Source organism: Lagopus muta, chromosome 9 (assembly GCF_023343835.1).
Source record: "Lagopus muta isolate bLagMut1 chromosome 9, bLagMut1 primary, whole genome shotgun sequence".
Lineage (NCBI taxonomy): Eukaryota > Metazoa > Chordata > Aves > Galliformes > Phasianidae > Lagopus > Lagopus muta.
This window is the reverse complement of record NC_064441.1, coordinates 8,846,209-8,862,587: the sequence shown is the minus strand read 5'-3', so window position 1 is coordinate 8,862,587 and position 16,379 is coordinate 8,846,209. Positions and strand designations below refer to the sequence as shown.

General features: G+C 44.1%; 1 protein-coding gene across 1 annotated transcript in view; it reads left to right on the top strand.

Annotated features, from left to right (window-relative positions):
- Positions 1 to 1,144: 1,144 nt before the first annotated feature.
- The window catches only part of PSMD1 (proteasome 26S subunit, non-ATPase 1), a 61,549-nt gene continuing 46,314 nt past the window's right edge, over positions 1,145 to 16,379 (top strand). Inside the window, exons 1-16 of the mRNA XM_048954579.1 lie at positions 1,145 to 1,308; positions 2,873 to 2,916; positions 3,979 to 4,052; positions 4,297 to 4,466; positions 5,631 to 5,836; positions 5,992 to 6,135; positions 6,909 to 7,135; positions 8,514 to 8,574; positions 10,270 to 10,398; positions 11,931 to 12,019; positions 12,691 to 12,769; positions 13,290 to 13,463; positions 14,356 to 14,467; positions 14,850 to 15,046; positions 15,603 to 15,698; positions 16,235 to 16,299. Of these exons, the coding sequence (XP_048810536.1) occupies positions 1,293 to 1,308; positions 2,873 to 2,916; positions 3,979 to 4,052; positions 4,297 to 4,466; positions 5,631 to 5,836; positions 5,992 to 6,135; positions 6,909 to 7,135; positions 8,514 to 8,574; positions 10,270 to 10,398; positions 11,931 to 12,019; positions 12,691 to 12,769; positions 13,290 to 13,463; positions 14,356 to 14,467; positions 14,850 to 15,046; positions 15,603 to 15,698; positions 16,235 to 16,299 (1,883 nt within the window). The 5' untranslated portion in view covers positions 1,145 to 1,292. The remainder of the gene's footprint in view (positions 1,309 to 2,872; positions 2,917 to 3,978; positions 4,053 to 4,296; positions 4,467 to 5,630; positions 5,837 to 5,991; positions 6,136 to 6,908; positions 7,136 to 8,513; positions 8,575 to 10,269; positions 10,399 to 11,930; positions 12,020 to 12,690; positions 12,770 to 13,289; positions 13,464 to 14,355; positions 14,468 to 14,849; positions 15,047 to 15,602; positions 15,699 to 16,234; positions 16,300 to 16,379) is intronic.

Sequence of the window (16,379 nt, the reverse complement as noted above, 5' to 3'; positions counted from 1 at the left end):
TGACACACTGCCCATGCTGGAGGGAGGCAGACAGGACTGCGGTGTGCTTGGGGTGAGATGGGGTACAGCACAGGTCTGTCGTACCTGGGACATCTCCACAGCTGTGCTGGCAGCCACTTGATAGAAGTGTTTAAACATCACCTATTTAAGCAGTTCCAAAGGGCTGCCTGTGGCCTGTGGGGCAGCATGGAATCATAGAGTCACAGAACGGCTTGGTTTGGAATAGACATCAAAGTTCCAACCTCCTGCAGGGTTGCTTTATGGGTGATATGATGTAATGCTCAAATACCTCTTTAAACTTTTATTTTAATGCAACATAAAGCGGGTTTCATTTTATTTTTAGCACAAACGGCTGGGTTTTGTCTGTGCCTGGCCATCCTCAGCTCCCCTCAGCTCAGGCAGAAGCTCCGGCCCGTCCTGCAGCCCCGCTCCATGCTGGATCGCAGCAGTGTATCCTACAATCATAGAACTGAGTCAAAAGTGTCCCTTAAGGGCCTTCTGGCCCAACTCCCTGCACTGAACAGGGACACCAACAGCTCCATCAGTGCTGAGCCCCGTCCAGCCTGACCTCAGCTGTCTGCAAGGACGGGGAGCCACCACCTCTGTGCAACCTGTGCCAGTGCCTTACTGTGAAAAACTATCTTCTGACAGTGCTGTTCTGCCCTTTGGGAGCAGGAGTGCTTTCCTGCAGGCCATGGAGCACGGCCCTGCATTAGCCCTGTGTTAGCCCAGCACTCTGACCTCCATCCTTTCCCCACGCCGAAGTGCTGCACTGCATTCTGTGCACCTCCATGATTTCCTAACTGAAGGGCACTGTTATTCCAAGTGCTGGCTGTAATCAATAAACACACTCAATTTCTCAACTGGAACTTGTTTCTTTTTTTGTTTTGTTTTGTTTGTATTTTCAGTTTGCCATAGGGTTGTCCTTAAAATAAGGCGGTGCGTGGTTTAATTGAGCTAAACGCCACGTGCAGTGCTGGGTAACGCCGCTGCCACCACGCGCCTTCAACGTGCGTAAAGCGTACAGCCCGCCGCTGCGGCCGGGCGGGAAGGGCTGCCCGGCTTCCGCCTGATTCCCCACAGCTTTTCGAGCAGGCGATCGTCGCGGCCACCTTTGCCCGGCAGCTGAGAGGCCCTGCCGGAAGGGGGCCTCGGCGGCACTTCCGGGCCGGGTGGCGGCGGAGCGGCAGAGGCGCGGAGGGGATTCCAGCGGCAGCAGCGGTGCGGCTGAGCCGGAGCGGAGCGCAGCGGAGCGGGCGCCACCTCCCTCCGCGGGCCGGGCGGGCGGCACTATGATCACCTCGGCCGGTGAGGGGGCGGCGCGGGGCCGTGCACTTCGCCGGGGTTTCGCTGAGTCAGGGCCGTGACTGGGCGCCGTCGCAGGCCGCGGGGCCGCCGGTCGGAGGACTCGGAGGGGCGGCCCGAAATGGGCCTTCACCTCTCCGGCCGGGTCACCCGTGGCCGCCGTCTCCGCGCGGCTCGGCGGCCACGACCAGCGATTTAAGCCTGAGCTATCCGGAGGCCTCTCGCTGCTCGCCCGTAGAATCGGGGCCGGCGCTCCGTTGGGGACGGGCGGGAGGCAGAGGCTGCGTGAGGAATGAGATGTCAAACGCTGCTTCTGGACCTGCGGAGAGCTTTTATGGTTTTTAAGAAAATAGGAGGAGCGTTTCTGAAAGTACTCAGGACAGAACTTGGAATGTGAATGGTTGTGGCTTTGGGAGGGAAACGTCGCAGAGCATGGCAGTCTGCAGGCAGTGCTCTGTTTGTCAGCTCTTGGTTTTATGTTTGAAGCCTTGCTGCAGTTGAGAAGAAGCAGGAGTTCATTTTGAAGGAGTTTTAAAAGAGGAGAAATAGTTTGTTGAAGATCAGTGAGATTGCCTTTACCTGGAGGTGTGGGAACATGTGGGTAAAAACAAACTGCTTATTTGGGGCAGAGTTGCTGTAACAGCATGGAGCCCTGTGCTGCTACCAGTTGCACCTGTGGGGCCCTTCAGTATTCAACACAGAGATCAGATCAGTCGTCTTTTTGGCTTTTTGCTGACAGCTGCCTTATCTCAGCAGACTGGCCAGCTCCAGGCCTCCAGTCAGCCTTTCTGAGTCGTGTTTCCTAAGACCTTTTGTCATTGCTCAGCTCTGTACGCCCCAGCCTGCTCCTGTAGCAGGGTGCCTAGCAGTGGACACTGGTTGTGTGTGGGCACATCTGTGCTAAGCAGAGGGGAGGATTGCCTCCTGCGTCTGCCAGGAAGCACTCTTCCACATCTCAGTGTGAAGTTTGGGTTCTGTGCCTCCTGGTACAGCCATATGGTATTGCTGGTAGTGTTTCAGCTGAGTTTGTTTTGCCACTGTGATTCCTTTCTACGTCACGTGTTTTAGATTTGATCTTTGCGCTCCCTTTGGAATGTTACACTCCCCTTGGATTCTTCCCTCCCTTCTCACAGTTTGTCAGAACCTTTTGAAAGCCCAGTTCTGCCTGTCAGCAGGCTTGCTGGCCTTTCTAGTTTGGTGTCTCCTGTAGGTTTAAAAAAGTTATCAATGTATGTGGATCAACATTAGTGAGTTGTGCTGGAACTCAGGCAGGTCCTCTGCCCATCCTTTCAGCTGCAGCCTTCTGGTCTGACAGTGAGCCATCTATGGCTGTTCTTCCATCCAAGCTCTTCAAAAAAGGATCATCTTTTATGAGGAATGTACCTTTCCAATTATAAATTATGAGCTATTTTATTTTTAGTACGAACTTGGATCTGGTCTTGGAATGTTAATATGGAAGATTTTACCAGCATTCCAACATCAGCGTTCTTTCCTGTTTTTATTTTTGAGCTAAATGGCACATTCACATCTAAAGCAGTCTCAAACTGACTGTGATCTTGTTTTGCAGCTGGAATTATCTCTCTTCTGGATGAAGAAGAGCCACAGCTCAAGGTAAGCTCAAGGTGCTGCTTATTACATTTAGCAAAAAATAATGGCAAATGCATTGCTTTTGAGCTTAAAGTAAAAAATGCTTGGATCTCAGTAACTGTAATTCTTAGCCAGGAACAGGTGAGCTCCAGGTAATATCCAGTCTGAAAGCAAAGACTGAAAAAAAACAGATGGCAAACTTCTTTGTTTTGAATATGGATCAAACTGGGGCTTTGCTGAAGCCTCCGCTTATCTTAATCATAGTGGGACTTTGCTACTTAAATGTGTACCAGAGACTGCATTTTGACTATGTGAAATTCAAAGCTGAAGAGTTGTTAGCATAACTGCAGGCATGTGAAATAATAATCACACTTAGAGATTTCTCTTGAAAGAGAGTTGCATTAGTAATAAGAGAAGATAACAGCAGCAGGAGCTCTGCAGCCCTCAGAGTTCTGAATCCACTGGACGACACCAAACACCCAAAGTGATGATGGATTGGTGATGCTCTCTGATTGTCTGAGCACAAGGACAGATCTCCTTTTAGGAAGGAGGGATGCATCTTGTAATGTAGGCAATCCCCTGCAGGTTTTGCTTCAAAACAGACATAAATGGTGATAGATTTGAATTAGCCCTGCTTTGCTCTGAGCTGGCTGGAAGTGGGCTGTTTACAGCCTGTATATCATTCATCTGGGAAAGCATAGTGTCCAAGTTAATTAATAGTGTTGGCTGGTGTAGACCATGGGCTGGAGTTCTTTGTGCTATCTTAAGGTTGTTCCAGACCCTTTGAAAACTTTGCATTTTGAGGAATTTGAGCTTTCATCTGTTTTAGCCAACCAGACCTCACAGAGAGACCATGGGAAGGAGCATCAGGCTCCTCTGCCTCTGCTTGTAAATGAAGCAGCCATTTTTTTGCACAAGAGTTGCAAAGATTAGAGAGCCTTTGTGGAACTTTATTAAAGTAGAGCTTGTTGTTTAGGTGGATCAATTCTTGTCGTGTTAGTGCTGGATCACACATAATTTTTTGCCGAGGGAAGGTACTAAATGCATTCTTTATGTAACATAACTTTGCATTATTATTATCTCTAGGAGTTTGCTCTTCACAAGCTGAATGCTGTTGTCAATGACTTCTGGGCAGAAATCTCCGAGTCAGTGGACAAAATGTAAGAAAAAGCACCCATTACTGCAGGGCGTGCTGCTTTAAGAGAAAATATACACTAAGTGCATGTCATTCTCCTTGCCTGATACTGGCTATGGGATCTAGCCTCATGCTTCCTGGAAAGCATTAATTTTGAAGGAATGTGGTGTTGAAACTGTCATCCCAAAGACAAAAGTTCAGCCAGTCTGACGTGTGGCCTTTAAGAGAACGGAGCACAAAGATGAAGCTCTTCTCTCTCCTCTTTTCAGTGAAGTTCTCTATGAAGATGAGGGCTTCCGGAGTCGGCAGTTTGCTGCTTTGGTTGCTTCCAAAGTGTTTTACCACCTGGGAGCTTTTGAGGAATCTCTGAACTATGCCCTGGGAGCCGGTGACCTCTTCAACGTCAACGACAACTCGGAATATGTGGAAACGATCATTGGTAAACAGCTGCTGCTGCCAAAGAAAACGCAGGCATTTGTGTTATCAGAACTGTCCTGTTTAGAGATTTCCCTTGCTTTAGCTGTTTTTCCCCACATTCCACTCCTTGTATTGGAGTTGTTGCTGCTGCTACTTTTACTCAGTTTATTTTTGCCTTGTTTTCCCGTCCACTTTAAGATCCCATAACAGAACTGACGTAGAACTTATGGCAGTCTTTTCCTGTTCTTAACTGTTGTTCCACTGCAAGTTCCTAACAGCAAAATTACTTTGTGCGTTTTCCCTTCTCTCATTTGTTTTTCTCATGTTGTCAATGTCAGCATAACTTTGGGAGTAATCATCTAATAAAAACAGCTGCTCACCAGGGGCTGCCGTTTTTTGAATTCTCTTTTAAACAAAGCAGCAAGCCAGATGTTGAGCCTTTGTGTAGGTTGAATGGTTTTTTTCTAAAGTATCATCCGCTGGTATGGGTTGCTGGTCAGAGGATACAGTGGACATGGGCTGGCTTTCAGTCTCCCCAGCTAATGCTTGTGGTGGATTAGGAAAGTCTCCTATTGCTGCCTCTATATTTGTTTAAAATATCCTGTTCTTGAACCAAGATGATGACTTCGGTTCCATTTTAAATGCATCTTCTTGGTTTTGCTGTTACAGTCAGTTTGCTGGATGAGATTATAAATATTTTTCCACTGCTGTCTGTACCTTTGACTGCGCAAGTAGCTCATGTGTCTCATCTGTATAGTTGTGTTGTGCTGGCAGAATGGTTTCATACACAATCTGGTCTCTTCCTCAGGAAGGTGTAGTGAGCCCTGGGTTGCCACAGAGTTTCAGAATAAATTGATACACTGGCTATGATTTAATTTTGAGTAGAGGATTTGGGCAACTGTTTAAAAATGGGATAACTGCTAAGAGCTGGAAGTGTCAGATAGCTCTGCAGAGGTTGTCATCTACTGAATTTACTGACTTCAGTGTCAGTACTACGGAGATGCATTTTGACACGATAGTGTCAGTGTTGTTGGTCTTGCTGTTATGCATAGGATGGCTTCTGAACGTCTTCTGTGATAACTGCTTATTTTTTCCACACTGATCTCTGTCTGTTTTCCAACCTATGTGGAAACTGTAAACCTGTAGGAAGCTGACATCTTTTCCTCTGTATTTAATATCATTGCAGCAAAATGTATCGACCACTATACCAAGCAGTGTGTGGAGAATGCAGAGCTGCCAGAAGGAGAAAAGAAACCTGTTGATGAAAGGCTAGAAGGCATAGTGAACAAAATGTTCCAACGGTGCTTGGATGACCACAAGTACAAGCAGGCGATTGGCATTGCTCTGGAGACACGCAGGCTGGACATCTTTGAGAAAACCATCCTCGAATCGGTACAAGCTTGTTCTGAAAAACCAAACTGTGAGGTTTTGTGTGCACAGGTTTTGCTCTGCAGTTATAAAATGGAAAGGAGGTAGATTTGTCCTAATTTCTAGATCCTGTTTTGACAGCTCAAACCCAAACTTTGTGTCTCTGAATTTCTTTTCAGAACGACGTTCCTGGGATGCTGGCCTACAGCTTGAAGCTCTGTATGTCTTTGATGCAGAACAAACAGTTTCGTAATAAAGTCTTGAGAGTTCTAGTTAAAATCTACATGAATCTGGAGAAGCCAGACTTCATCAACGTGTGCCAGGTAAACTTCTCAGGGCGCTGTTTAAAGATGTCTCAAAAGTTGTTATTCTTATAGGTGTCCAATCAAGTACCTCTAGCAATGTTTCATTTCTAATTGATGAAATGTCTTTTCCCAATTGCATGATTCAAATTTATATCGTAATGAACGTGAGGAAAGAGATGCAGATACTCTACAGGTGGTCAACAGAGAAGGGATAATGTTCAAAGGCAGTTTAGGGACACAGGCAACTGATTATTTCAAGTAGGGAGCAGCAGATAGAATTCCAAACAGCAGAACTGCTATTTATTCCTCCAAGGAAAAATTACAGTGGTTTGGGTTTGGTTTTTTTCTGTTTGTTTGTTTGTTTGTTTTGCAAGCTGTTGTCTGCATGTATTTAGACAACCAAATATGAGGTTCCTCAGATTATCAAGCACTCAGCTGTACTGGTATGTCATCTACACGTGACTTAGGAGTGCTAAGACAACTCTCCAAAATGGCAGATATTTCTTTCATGTGCTTTGGAGTTTTTTTTTGTCAACCTCCAGAAACAAAGCTGCATAAATAGGAAGGGCTGAATCGTGTGTCTTGAATTTATAATACTTGGTCTCATTTTTTAAACTAACCTGTGAAAACTCTGTAGATTCTTATTGCCTGCTTACTCGGAAGAGATATTCCATGGAAGCAGCATATAAGGCAATGAGAAAATGGCACATGGCCTCACTGGTATTTCTTTTTCATTCTGAGATATATAAACTCTGATTTTTCTCTTTTCTGTTTCCCTTCCTCACCCTCAGTGCCTGATATTCTTGGATGACCCACAGGCTGTAAGCGACATCTTGGAAAAACTAGTGAAGGAAGATAACCTTCTCATGGCTTATCAAATTTGCTTTGACCTGTATGAAAGTGCTAGCCAGCAGTTCTTGTCTTCTGTGATCCAAAATCTTCGCACTGTTGGAACTCCTATTGCCTCCGTGCCAGGATCCACCAACACCGGCACTGTCCCTGGCTCAGAGAAAGACAGGTGGGGCTTGAGAAGAAGCACACTTGTTCAGTTACAGTTCTGCTCTGCTGGAGATTCCTGTGTGCATGGCTCTGCATTACAAGTTATTGAGTTACTCTATGTAAGCTTGGGTAACAGACAAAGCGTGGTTATTTGCTCAGGGTGAAATTGTATGTTACCACTGGATGAGTTCACTGTTTGCAAAAATGCATTCTCTTTGCAGTTTAGGGAAGCAGGGTGCATTTGTGTGATTCATGTAGCTCAGCTAATGAGCAGTAGTGCATTAATGCTCTGATGCTGTGTGCTCTTGGCAGAAACTGGTGGAGTTAAAGGGCAACTGTGAGCAAAAGGCACATGGCAGTCACACACAGCTTTGGCTTCCCATACTTGCAAGCTTGGAGGTGATACTGTAGTGTTATGTGTCCTTTTGTATTTTCAGCAGAAGGAGCTAGCTCAAATATAGTCTGAGTTTTGTTCAAGTCCTAAACTTAAAACTTGTTCAGTGCTCAACATCAATGGCTATTAACTGTGAAAAGCCCCTGGTAATTAAAAAATGCCTGAAATTGGCATCAACAATCCCTCAATGTCTTTTTATTTTACTTTTTGACTACTTGAAAGTAATCGACCTACATAATTTTGTTTTAAACCTCTTTATAGAGAGTCAGCTCTCCAGCCTAAGGCTGCTGCCCGGCATGGATGCAGTGTGGAAGGAGTTTGTGTTCCAGCTGCTCTTTTGTCTCCAGAGCTGTCATGGCTGTACACAGCCTGATTCCCCTACCATCTTTGACAGTGTGTGATGGAAAACGCTGCCTAAGTCAAGGCTGGCTGAGTGTAAGGGTTTATGCAGCTGTGAGGAACTGGTTCTAACTGAACCAATAATATGGGTGTAGAGAAGCTATTCTTTCTTCTTCCCTATTAAAGTAAAAGCCAAGGCACAAAATAATATATAAGTCAGCTTGTGAAGCATGAGGAGAGGGTGCTAACAACAGCTTCATACCTCATTTACGTGTCAACACTAGCATTTATGCTAATAGTGACGAGCTCAAGGCTTTTGGTTGGGATGTAATGACCCTGGCTAGATGTTGACCCTATTTTCTCACTTGTTTCTGCCTGTTCATTCACTACAAGCAGCTCTATTTTTGTCTCCCTAATGAAGTTAGAGGGTGGGAATTTCCAGGCCCTTGTCTTCTAGTGCTCTGACAGCTGAACTTAGAGGAATTTGCTTTTCAGCAGTGACCTCCAGGTATTCACTCCTTGTCTGTCAAAGTCATGGTATTTCCAGTTGTCATCTCTAAATCCTGACCTACTATATTGGGGTAGTGTTTAGCTGTTATTACAATGCTTGGCTGGTTTCAAGTGCTGAACTGGGTTGCATTTTTGAATTTTTATCTTTATTTAGTGATGCTATGGAAGCAGAAGAGAAACCAGGAAGCACCTGTGTGGGGAAACCTGCAGAAATTGTGAGTGCCACTTCCAGCAATGTGCCTTGCTTAATTGTTCTTGTGTGTTGGAATCTGTGGGGTTGTTGGATTGGTTTGGCTGATACAAAATGGAATTTCACTTCTGTCTTATCCGGAGTCCAGCTGACAGACAGGCAGTCTCTGAGGACCTGATCTTGCAGTCTAAAAGTCCAGCATTTTAGATACTGAAAGCTGGAGGAATTTTCAGAAGGAATTACTGGATCCAAAAAAAGGAACACAAGTAGAAAGATTTGGCTTATATCTTTGCTTTTTGTTGAAATAATGAACTCATGGAGAAAAGGGCCTGAAATTTGACTCCTGCTGAGAGCCTTTCCTGATGAATTAGTTAATTCACCAGCTGGATGTTTTATTCTTGTGAAATCCAGGTGAACCTGAGGTGCTTAATTAATTTGGTGTTTTTTTCCTCTTTTGAAATTTTTTCATTTTCTGAAATCCAACTGCAGTTTTGGCTGGACAGGACTGATGTTCTGCAGGAATGGGAGAAGGGGGTGCTAATAAAAACATCAAGTTTCTTTTGCATAAATGAAGATTCTGCTGTCTGGCATGGTGGCATCTTCCTTTTGTTCTCCTTTCCTAAGTATCAGAGAAAGCAAGTTCATTTCTAGCATGAACACACAGTTACATTTCAGCATTTCATTCTTAGCTAATGCAGTTCTGACAGTTCTGTTGCTGAGGAAAGGAAGCTGTATCTGGGGAAAAAAAAGAAAGCCCAAAGCAAAATGTTCTTTTTTTCTTTTTGTTTCCCCCGTGGTGCAGGTTTGCAGATTAGATTTGGAAATTTGTGAGAGATTCTTGCAGGTCAGTTAAAAAGAACAACATTTTACTTAAGCACAAGCAGAAGTGCTTTCTTGGAATTATATTCTGGAGTGAATTTTCTTGCTGCATCTGAGGAACCTGTGCTTTTGTGCACTAAAGGTGTCTCAAATCAATTTCTGCTGAGTTGGCGTTGCTGCCTGTGCCAAGGGATAAGCGCACAAAAATGGTTTCTGTGGCCAGAAATTCTTGAGCTTAATCTCCCACAGTTCAGAATGATAACTACAAAGGAATAATTGAGAGGATTAGTCTAAGGGCTGAGCTACTTAGCTTTTGCTGTTCTCTGACCAGCTAATAGGGCCAGAGAGTAGCAGTGTCCTTTTCATGGCTCTCAAAAAGTACTTCATCTGGGACTTAAATTGTGGAAGCTGTTCCACAGTGGGGAAGAAGGAGGCATTCTCAAAGGGTTCTGGAAGATGAATGTATTAGGAACCCTAGTTCCACTAGCTTCTGTTCTAAACAAAATCTTTAGCTCAAAAGAAGGTCAGTAGGATGATGTAAAGTGTTGTGGTTTTGTGGTCCTCTTTAATAAAACTTCCATGGAAATGCAGGTTCATATTTATAACAGTGGTTGCCTCTTGCAGGAGACTCATCTTATCTGTAAGACCAAACATAACAGCTTGCAGAAAGTCAGATGTCACTGATATCTCTCACTTTCAATTAAAGCATTTTCTTTCATAGATTTTCTTCTCCCACCTGCACTCTTGTGCACAAAGGAGTTGGGTTATCTGAGAGTTGGTGCTGTCCTTTTAGCAATGTCCCTTTAGTCTCACAACAAGTCAGATTTTGGAATATGGTGTTGGGAATGTAGCAGAGAGGGCTTTCATGAACTGTCTTGTCTCTTTTCATTTGTTTATGAAGAACCCAGAACCCAAGGACCAGATCTCAAAAATGATTAAAATTTTAAGTGGAGAAATGGCTATTGAGTTACATCTGCAGTTTTTAATACGAAACAACAACACAGACCTCATGATCCTCAAAAACACAAAGGTAAGAGGCTTTGTTTGGATTTGTCTGATTCATTCTGTTATTTGCAAAATAACAGCAACGCCATCAATACAAAATCTTACTGTCTTAGCATGACTGACTTCCTCTCTTTTGAAGACCCAAATCTGTTTTGTTTGGAATACATTGACATTTAAAACTAGAACTTGTGAGGCCAGGGAAGAGCTGATAGCACCTGAAAAGGGCCGTGTAATCAAATTGTTTCAAATTCAGCTGCTGTGACCTAATGATGACAGGCTGTTGTTAGTGTGTTGCTTCATTCTGATAATTGGTGAGAGACACTGGTCCCTTTTTCCCTGCTTTCTTTTTGTTTTTTGGGAGTGAGATAGACCAACTCACCCTCCAGCTGATCCTGTGGAAGCATGTGCTACTAGCTGGGGAGAGAGGGAATCACAGAATCACCCGGGTTGGAAGGGACCCCAAGGATCATGTAGTTCCAACCCCCCTGCCTAGCAGGGCCACCAAACATCCACATTCAGATCAGGTTGCCCAGGACCCCGTCCAACCTGGCCTTAAACACGTCCAAGGACGGGGCATCCACAACCTCCCTGGGCAGCCCGTTCCAGGGCCTAACCACTCTCCTAGTAAAGAACTTCCCCCTAACATCCAACCTAAATCTTCCCTCCTTCAACTTAAAACCATTTCCCCTAGTCCTGCTGTTGTCAGCCCTTTTGAAGAGTTTACTCCCCTCCTGGGTGTAGGTTCCCTTCAGGTATTGATAGGCTGCAATGAGGTCACCCCGCAGCCTTCTCTTCTCCAGGCTGAACAAGCCCAACTCCCTCAGCCTGTCCTCATAGGGGAGGTGCTCCAGCCCCCTGATCATCTTAGTCGCCCTCCTCTGGACCCTTTCCAAAATTTCAATGTCTTGTACTGAGGGCTCCACACCTGGACACAGGACTCCAGATGGGGCCTCACAAGAGCCGAGTAGAGAGGGACAATCACCTCCCTGTCCCTGCTGGCCACCCCTCTCCTGATGGAGCCCAGGATCCCATTTGCCTTTCGAGCTGCCAGAGCACACTGCTGGCTCATGTTCAGTCTCTCGTCTCTTGTCAGCAAGGACTAAGGGAGTCAGCAAGGACTATGAATTACAATATTTTGGTGTCTTGGTTGGGTTGGTTTGTAAGACCATGCTTTTAGCTTGACTAAATAAATCCTTGTGTGCTCAGAGATAATTCTACATTGAAGATAGAACTGATAAAAACACTTGAAAACATCAGCTGTGTGCATGGCCATGCTTGCTTTGGGACACCAGAAGTGGAGTGCTTCAGTTAAGCAGCAGTCGAGGCAATTGTACCTCTGACAAACTCCTAGAAAGGGTAGATTTGCACTGGAAAGATGGGTTGAGGATGTATGAGAATGTATTAACAGTTTATGATCTATTAACTCTGATTAAAGGGAAATTGCTGGTTAAATTGAGCCTAATTACAACCCATATTTGTAGTGTACTGGCAAGTATGAGGTGACTGGGGGCATGTCTTCTGCTGGCTGCTGATGCTGTGATTGGTTTTGTTCTTTAGGATGCAGTGCGGAATTCCGTGTGTCACACAGCAACTGTTATAGCAAACTCCTTCATGCACTGTGGTACAACCAGTGACCAGTTCCTGAGGTAAAGCTGTGGCAAGGAAAAGCATTGTCATTTAGGGGTGGTTTGAACAACACTGTTGCCCTTCTTCACCTGATAGCTCCCAAAGAGTGGTTGCAAAGCTCTGGGCTTAGAATAAGAAAAGATCTGAAAGCTAATGTGGAGGTAGAAGGAAGGAATGAGAATTTATTACCTTTTTTTCTGTCCTCACACATTGGCTTTATTTGAACAGTAACTGTGTGAGCAGCTTGGAGGCTGGAGATCTGGAATTTGTTTGCTCTGTTTGGAGAGAAGTTGGAAATTTTCTGAGCTGGTGATTTATAAGATATATCTTATTTGGTAGAGACTGGTGGGTTCCTCTGGGAAGAGAAATGTCAGGACTGCCCTTACCAAGGAATTGAGGAAAGCCCCAGAAACTCTGAGCAAGCTTTTCCCACAGAACTAATAGACTGCATATTGATTGGTTGTTCTCCATCCTTCATTGAAATCACTGGTATCTACAAGCTGGACCAATATTAGCCAAGAATCAGGGCTGATGAAGGGGAGAGAGATAAAAAGTGCAATTATGATTGGCTTGTTTTCTGGAGCTACTTTCTCTTATGAAAGCAATGCTTGGTGCTATGAGACGTTGTTTGCATTCTGAGGAATGGACTGTGTGTAAAACTTTGTTTAACCTGTCTCTTTTTGTCTTGCAGAGATAATTTGGAGTGGCTGGCCAGGGCCACTAATTGGGCTAAGTTTACTGCTACTGCCAGCTTGGGTGTTATACACAAGGTAGTGATGCATTCATTAATTCCCCTCTGTTCAGTAGGAGTGATTTACTTGTGAACTCTGAAAACATTGAAGTGGGGAATCAGAGTGATGTCTGTAATTGTGTGTACAGCTTAACTGATGCAGCCTAGTTAAGCCCTTTGCTTGGTGCCTGGAACATCTGTCAGGGATGCTGGGTGGGCAGATTTATATACCTGTGTCACTTACAAAGCTGTTTTGAAAAAAGTCTTTGCAATGTGCCTTGATCCTCACTGAAGTGCTTTAGTGAATGAGTCGGTGTAGCTTCTAGCTAAGATTTGTCCTGATTTGGATGAGTGATCAAGTGGTTGCGGATTCTTGTACTGGGGTGAATAAAATTGCAGTGCAGAAGGATTCTTTGCATTCAAAGGCTGATTTTTTTTCTTTTTTTTTCTGGTAGAGAAAGTAATGACTTGTTTAATTATTGCAAAGTGTTTGCATCCACTGTTTTCACCTTTTGCTTCTTTCCCTTGTTTTCCCGTGGTGCTGGACACTGGACATGCAGGGACATGAGAAAGAAGCACTCCAGCTAATGGCAACATACCTACCCAAGGACACCTCTCCAGGCTCAGCCTACCAGGAGGGTGGAGGCCTCTATGCCTTGGGTCTCATTCATGCTAACCACGGCGGTGACATCATCGACTACTTGCTGAACCAGCTGAAGAATGCCAGTAATGATGTATGTATTCAGTAATGAACCCTGGCTTTGTTGGGAATATCTAGAAGGGTGCCAGCTGGTTTAAAAGTGGGAGAGTTAGAACTAAGATTGTGATGGTGGTGACCTTCTGTGGGTTTTAGTAACCTGTTGCTTACAGTTCAGGTTAGATTTTTAGGAAGTTCTTATGTGTATGACAGTGAATCTTTCTTCATTTCTCTTAGCACTTAGTTATTTACTTTGTTCTGCTACTAGACCTGCGCTATTCAAGCTTTGTTTATGGCCTAGTTGTCAGATGAGTAAGACGTGAAACCCTGTAGGTTTATTGCTTCTTAGACACAAAAAGTGCTTTATTTCAACACTTCATGTTTGTAGATGAAAAGTCTTCTTTTAAGTTGGAATCAATTAATGTTTTTCTTAGCATGTTCCCTCATTCTCTTCTGAGAAATTGACAGCATCTTTAAAAATTCTGTAAATGAATCCCACTCATCTTATTGTAAATACAGTGCCTTTCCTGTGTCTTTTGCAGAACAGAGGGAAGCAGTTCAAGTGGGTACTGATTTACCTTTCAATTTAAATTCTATTATTAGGTGGCAATTTTTATGCATGGTACAACTTTATGATACTGCCTAAGTCACTCAGTGGGAGGAAAAGAGCTTAAAGGTACTAAAAGGCCTCATGTGGAAGGCTTCTAATACTCATTTATTGGCTTTGAAATACCGTTTTTAATTTAGCTTCTTCTGTCAACAGTTATTGCCTTAGGAGGTGAAAGTGACTTTTTGAATGGGTCAGGAGATCACTGAGTGTTCTTGGGCTAAAAGTTTGCAGGTTCATATTGATGGAAAGATGTCTATTTCAGCTGTAACCACATTGTTACTGTTTTATGATGACTCAACTTGTATATGTTTCCCTGTAGATTGTCCGACACGGTGGCAGCTTGGGTTTGGGTCTGGCTGCCATGGGGACAGCACGTCAAGATGTGTATGATTTACTGAAAACAAATCTGTATCAGGATGATGCAGTGACAGGTAAACATTCAGCTTTCAGAGCAGATAACCACCTGAGGCCTTAGCACACATCTGCTTTCCTCCAGGTTTCCTGTTAGCAACGTGGACCACTTCTGGGTTGCCTTAGTTGCATTTTGTTAATGAACCTTTTGCTGGTCAGCATGGTTCTTGAGCCCTAATGGTCAGAGGTCCCATCCAGACTGCTCTGAGGCACTGTGCCAACCATTACTAAGATATGGTAGCTCTTCAGAGCAGAGTAAGAGGTTGTTTATTCTTAACTTTGTCATGTGCTGGGGTTGCTGGGCATGGCGACCTTAAAGTGATCTCTCTGTGTTATTCTCCAGATGTAATATTTGCTGCTTTTTAGAAACTGTGCTTAATTTTGCTTTTCTGTGCTGCGCAGGTGAGGCAGCTGGCCTGGCACTGGGACTGGTTATGTTGGGCTCTAAAAATGCTCAGGCCATTGAGGACATGGTTGGCTATGCACAGGAAACCCAACATGAGAAGATCTTGCGAGGTCTTGCTGTTGGAATTGCTCTGGTCATGTATGGCAGAATGGAAGAGGCAGATGCTCTCATTGAGAGTCTTTGCAGAGATAAGGTGAGCTTAACTGTGTCAGGTCACTTTGTTACACAGATAACCCTCCTGCCTTTTTCTGAAGTCTCAAGCTAAACTGGGCTGGTTGTTTTCTTCCCAGAAGTTCTTATGTAGGTTTGAAGTGTTTCATGTGTTGCTTCACCTTGATAAAAAATACAAGAGCAGCAGTCTTGGTCTTATATTTCCTTACTCTGATATTTAGCTTTCATTTCAGTGAGCAGCAAGGAGCAGAAGAGGGTGTAATGGTTAAAACAGATAAGACTGACTGTAGGTAGGTCTGGGTAGCTTGACCTGTTCAAAAGCAGATAATGAATAAGAAGCAGAGTAACACATACGCCTGATACTCTTTAGCATCCCGTATTGCAGCAGCTTTCTGTCCCAGTGAAATTGTTAGACAACATCCCTGCTTTAGCAATTATCCTATTACTCATCCACACGAAACAGGAAGGCATTGAGGTTGTCTGCACGCAGCTTCCAAGTGTAAGAGTGAAACAGAGTTGTATTTGGAATTATGAGTCCCTAATTGGGTAGAGTTAAATATTGTTTTTTTCTTTTCCAGGATCCAATTCTCCGTCGTTCTGGCATGTACACGGTTGCTATGGCGTACTGTGGTTCAGGGAACAACAAGGCTATCAGACGCCTGCTGCATGTGGCTGTAAGTACTGTGATCTTACTTTCTGATGAGAGAGTAAGCCTATCACTGACAGGCTTTGTGTCTGTAGTGTTGCTGTTCTGGATCCAATCGGGGAATGCCAAGTGATGAAAGCCTTCTTTAATAATATGAATGGAAATAGAAGGTTCTTCTGGCATTAGGATAAGTAGACTTTCAGCAAGGGAACCTCGTGTCACCAAAAAGGAATCTTGTAAAATTGGGACATGATTCTAAAAAATAGTTGTTAGTAAGTTTGCAGTAACAGCCTGCATAATGATGGGCAGGGTGGAAAAACAAGCAAACAAAAAAGCAACTTAGTTTGTAAGAGGTGGGGTCTTCCTTCTCTTTGGTGAGCTTGTAGTCACAGTACATGAACCAGAGTGAAGCTGTTTCATCTAGGATTTAGTGTGATTGTTAACTTCCTTTCTGTATACTTCTGTCTTCCCAATTAACTGGTGTGCCTGATAACTGCTCCAAAATGTTGCAGAGCCCTCAAGTGTTTTAATTAAATTCTGAATGTCTTGTTTAATGCTTTGCAGGTCAGTGATGTGAATGATGACGTGAGGCGTGCAGCTGTTGAATCTCTTGGTTTCATTCTGTTCAGGTACTGTATCTTCCTCTGTCACTTCCACAGCTTTTGACTTGGTGTCTGGCTTTTTTTTCCCCCAGGAAATGTGTGCTGCA